Source organism: Chaetura pelagica, unplaced genomic scaffold (assembly GCF_000747805.2).
Source record: "Chaetura pelagica isolate M959 unplaced genomic scaffold, ChaPel_1.0 scaffold49, whole genome shotgun sequence".
Lineage (NCBI taxonomy): Eukaryota > Metazoa > Chordata > Aves > Apodiformes > Apodidae > Chaetura > Chaetura pelagica.
Genome location: NW_009970715.1, coordinates 1,333,971 through 1,339,143, shown reverse-complemented (window position 1 = coordinate 1,339,143; position 5,173 = coordinate 1,333,971). Strand labels below are relative to the sequence as shown.

At 51.0% G+C, this 5,173-nt stretch overlaps 1 protein-coding gene across 1 annotated transcript in view; it reads left to right on the top strand.

Moving 5' to 3' along the window:
• The window catches only part of P2RX1 (purinergic receptor P2X, ligand-gated ion channel, 1), a 12,361-nt gene extending 7,973 nt beyond the window's left edge, over positions 1–4,388 (top strand). The window contains exons 8-13 of the mRNA XM_010006058.1: positions 5–130; positions 1,386–1,516; positions 2,306–2,396; positions 3,042–3,107; positions 3,737–3,829; positions 4,344–4,388. Of these exons, the coding sequence (XP_010004360.1) occupies positions 5–130; positions 1,386–1,516; positions 2,306–2,396; positions 3,042–3,107; positions 3,737–3,829; positions 4,344–4,388 (552 nt within the window). The remainder of the gene's footprint in view (positions 1–4; positions 131–1,385; positions 1,517–2,305; positions 2,397–3,041; positions 3,108–3,736; positions 3,830–4,343) is intronic.
• Positions 4,389–5,173: the final 785 nt, after the last annotated feature.

Genomic DNA, 5,173 nt, shown 5'->3' with positions numbered 1-5,173 from the left:
GGAGACCGTTACCAAGCAGTACCTGAAGAAATGCACCTACCACAGAGTCACTGATCCCCTGTGCCCCGTGTTTGAGCTGGGGTACATAGTGAAGGAATCAGGGCAGAATTTTACCTTCCTGGCTGTGAAGGTACTTCCATCTCAAACGATGTTTCTTCCTGCCATGGGGAGGGAGACACGGCCAGAACAACCACCCCCAGGCTGCTGAGACACGAGGGATCTGTTTTCTCAAGCACTTGTGAGGCAGTGTCAGAATTAGCTCTTAAAGATAATGAATCTCCTTGGACATGGCCTAATATTTAAGCCTTTCTTGGAAACTCCCCTGTAAGATGGACACTGTTTGACCCGCTGGCAGTAAATCCAGGGTTCAGTTTGCTTTGGTTTGCACAGTGAATAACAAGAGCTGCGTGGCCAAATCCCACCCAGATCCTGGTTGTTGCAAACTGCAGCCTCTTCCCCAGGCTCAGAAATGCAGCTTCTCAGGGTGGTATCTGCTCTTTCTGCACTGCAGAGCCATAAGCTCTTTTTGCCAGGCACTCCATCAAACCAGACTTGCATGGGTGCAAAAAGACAAACCTCTGGGAGACAGCAAGTTGGAACCTGGAGTGGGCTCAGGTGGGACTGCTTTGTTTCCTAGCAGGTGGTCACCTCTCTTGGAGGGGTTTTGCTTCTGGTTTGCATGGGTTCATTTCACTTTCCTCTGTGACTATGGTAAATTGCCTTTGTTTTCATAGAAATGTAGAATGGTTTGGGTTGGAAGGGACCTTAAAGATCATCCAGTTCCAACCCCCTGCATGGGCAGGGACACCTCCCAGCAGCCCAGGCTGCTCCAAGCCCCATCCAACCTGCCCTTCAACACTGCCAGGGATGGGGCAGCCACAGCTTCCCTGGGCAACCTGGGCCAGGGTCTCACCACCTTCACAGCAAATAATTTCCTCCTAATGTCCAACCTCAATCTCCCCTCTTCCAGTTTTAATCCATTCCCACCTGTCCTCTCACTACAAGCCCTTGTCCAAAGTCCCTCCCCATTGATGCTAATGGTTTGTTGACAGGGTTAAGCCACAGGAAAAGGTGAATGTCATGGGACTGTGGAGGATCTGCAGTCAGCACTGGCTCTCAGAACCATGCCTTGGGCTTGAGGTGCTGACCAGGAGCAAGAGGGCATGAGTTTGTGTGTCCAGCATTTAGGGCAGAAGCAAGTGCTGCCCCATAGGGTGATGTGTAGGGCACAAAGCTGAGGCTGCCGAGGAGGACTGAGGGGCATGTCCTGGGGAGCCAGGACATCCCATAGCATCGAGAAAGGCCACATGTAAGGAGGGAAAGCACTTCTCCTTGTGGGCCAGGCCCAAGGAGGGGTAACCTCGTGCCTGTCCTCTCGGCTGCAGGGTGGAGTGGTGGGCATCACCATCGACTGGAACTGCGACCTGGACTGGCCCATCCGGTACTGCAAACCCATCTACCAGTTCCATGGCCTCTACAATGATGACACTAACGTGTCACCAGGCTTCAACTTCAGGTGAGGAGACCCTGCTAACTCCCCCGGAAGAATTCAAAGGTGCCATCTTGCAGGATGCCACATCACTCAAGGGGTGGTGGAAGATCAGGGACTGTTCTCCATTGCAGTGCCAGGCAGCAGAGCTCTCTTCAGAATGGCACAAGAAATGGGGTCATAGGATCATAGAATCATTTTGGTTGGGAAAATCCTTTAAGATCATCAGGTGCAACCATTAAAGTAGCACTGCCAAGTCCACCACTAAACCATGTCTCTCAGCACCACGTAGCCCATCCCTTGGCTTTAAAGTCACCTTGTTGCCTTTCCCGGTACAGCTTCTCCTCCTGCAGACTCTCCTGCTCAGCTGAGCTCTCAGGAAGATCCTTTAAGATCATCAGGTGCAACCATTAAAAGTGAAAGTGTGCCCCTTGAAAGTGTGGAGATGGTGCAGGGTCATCTCATGTGTCCCCACACTTCAAAGCATTCATCCAGTGTGACATTTGGGCATGAGCTGCTGCTCTGTGTGAAGGTGCCACTAGTGCTGCACTGTCATCTGCTGTCACGTAGCACTTGGGGTCATCAGGTATCAACACAAGCAGGAGCTTTAGCTCCAACTTGCATGCAGGGAAACTGAGGCACAGAAGGGAAAGGTGCCAACAGCCCAGCTCCTTTAGAGGCATTAAGGAGCAGGTCTATGACAACTTATCCCCAGATCCTTGTCCTGCTCTGCTGCCCAAGATCTCGATGCCACTGGGTTGCAGGTGCTGTTGGACACCCCAGCAGGTCATTAACACTCACCATCCAATCACACAGATATGCCAAATACTACAAGGAAGCTGGGATGGAGAAGAGGACACTCTACAAGGTGTTTGGGATTCGGTTTGACATCCTGGTGAATGGCAAGGTAAGGGTGGCCAGATGCTGGGCTGGGTCCTCAGGATGGCAATGCCATGTCCTCAGGAAGGTCCCAGCTCTGTGACACAGCCCCAGGGTGTCTTGGGCCAGGAAAACCAGTGTGAGTGGTTTCCTTTGGTGCTGGGAAGTGCCAGAGAAGGGAACAGAGGTGTGACCTGTAAAATGGGCTTCCCCTCTATCTGCTGCTCTTCAGTCAGTGGTTTTGTCCCCAAAATCATCATGATGGGTTGGGGAGGACTGTGGAAAGTCAAAGCCTTTTGCTGGTATTTCCAAAAGCTGAACATTTGCATTTTTCTATTTTGTCTTTTTCTTTCCACTGGGAAAGAAGTCTTCCCTTGTTGTAATCCCACTGGGAATATTTAAATGGTGTGTGTATGTGTGTGTGTGTATATATATATACACATTATAAATAAAACAAGCAAAGTAATTTCAATTTGTTACAGTCTAAAACTAACCTACCATATGTTTCTCTTTAAGCAATGAGTTTAAAACCAGTTCCCACCCAGCTCCTGTTTCTCCCTGTGCTGTGGTTGTGCTTTGGGCTGCTGGGAGGCACTTGAGCTGAGTCCCCTTTTTCCTTCCCTGGGCTGCCTGTAACCTATCACCTATTTTCTCTGATTTTTTTTTTATTCAGGCAGGCAAATTTGACATCATCCCGACCATGACCACAATTGGCTCTGGAATTGGTATTTTTGGAGTGGTAAGTTCAGATGTTTCCAACCTCTATATGGAGGCTTTCAAATTCTTCTCCCTGCCTGTGACATCCGTGGGGAAGTGTCTCCCTGAGCTGCAGGGAAACACTGGTGCCTGCTCAGGCAACAGGGGATGGACAGAATGGGGAAGGGAGATGCTTTCCTGCTTCCATAGCTCAGGAAAAGATTCCCACAGGCTGGTGTGAGCTCTGCCAGTGGGAGCCCCTGCCCTGCTGAGGGGGGGAAGGCAGGCTGGGGTAGCAGGGCTGTGTCTTGGTATCTTGACAGTCTGGGGCTAGAGCTGGTATTGAGGGGGTCTGGAGGTGATGGGCAGTATTTAATGCACAACAGAAACCCAGCATCCTATTTGGGTAAGGTCATGAAAGGCTTGGCATGACCCAAAGGGTGTTTGCACGTCCCCAAAGTGGAAACAATTTCTGTTAACTTAAATTGCCCAGTTTTCAACCCTGCACACTTCACTTTGTCCTAAATGGACGTTCAGGGGCTTTGTGCTCAACCAACATTGTGAGTTGAAGCAGAAGTGACCCTAATTTGTAGGACATGTGAAAGAAGCTGGAAGAAGAAGGTGACAGAGGTGAGCTGTGCAGCCCCAGCCCTAACTGCCCTTTGCTTTAAGGCCTCTGTCCTCTGTGACCTGCTCCTGCTGCATTTTCTCCAAGGACGGGACTATTACAAGCAGAAGAAATTCAAATATGCAGAACAGGAGCCTGTAAGTACCAGGGAGTGCCACCTCTGTGGAGGCTCTGGTGGGTGTGAGTGTGGATCTGTGTGTGTGAGGGATGATGCTGGAACACAAACAACGTTTATATTGAGGAGCAACCAGGCACCTTCCTGACCTAGTGGGACTGTTGGAGATTGGGATCCATGAATCTCCTCTCCAAAATTACAGAGGTTTTCTGTGCCACTCACTGTTCATAACTTTATGCCCTCCCTTTATCCCCAGATATTCCAATATCTGGTAACACTTGCATTGCTTTCAGGGAGGCAGGGGCAGAGCAGTGTCTCAGCAAGCTGGAAACTGTCACCTTTTCTGCTTTCTGACAACATCTCTGTGACTGTGGGAGATCTATGGCCTTTTCTAGGATGCAAAAACAGCTTTCCTCATTAATCTGAAAATATTCTTACACATTAGGAGTTAGAAAGTGTCCAACCACATTTTAACTTGGCATTAGAAAGGGGGAGGACTGTAAAAGAATAATTGATTTCTCTCATTTAACCCCCAGTCGAAGTCTCATAAGAAGGAAAAGGAGCTGGACAACAAGCAGTGAGAGGTGAGTGGTGCTGGCAGGGCTGAGGGTGGGGGGTCTCTGGGCCATCCCAAGGCCCCCAGGAGGCAGCAGGACTCCAGGGAGGCACAGAGGAGATGTGGGTTGTGGTGTCTAGCCTTGGCTGTGTGTTTCTCAGGGCAGGCAATGCTGAGCTGGGTGCAGGATGTGGGATCAACATCCCATCTTGCCTGCAGAGGGGAGGCTGGGGACAAAGCACCAGCCATCACTGTGCACCTCACTCTCTTGGCAGGAGCCAGACTGACCGACAGACCTGCACCCTCTTCCTCCTCCTCCTCTCCTAAAGCATGGTTGTCATCCCATCACCAGCCTGCACCAACCCCAAGGCCAGCAGGAGCAAAGTCCAACACCAGCTCATGGGAACGTGGTGCCAGGGGTCTGGCTGCCCTGCTGCTGGTGGGACATGCTGTGGTGCTGCTGGGGGGTGAAACCATGAGATCTTCAGGGCCCTCCACCAGCCCTGCCCTGGGCACTGGGGTCTTGCCACACTTTGCAGGCACTTCCAAAGGGCTCCTGCTGGGCTGGGGCCGTGCCAGGGCATCCCACACCCTGGGAGAGCATCACTGCATCTCCTTCCCCAGCAGCACTCTGGTCCAGCTCCAAACTGAGGAGAGGAGGAGGGAAGGAGAGCTGGCAAGGACCATGCCCAGCCCCTCAGCGTAGGAGCAAAAGAGGTTATTTTGTAAGGATGTATTTTGTTAAAAAAATAAAATAAAATAAACCTTTAGTTTTTCTACAACATCCCCTTGTGGTGCCCGTGCTGGGCC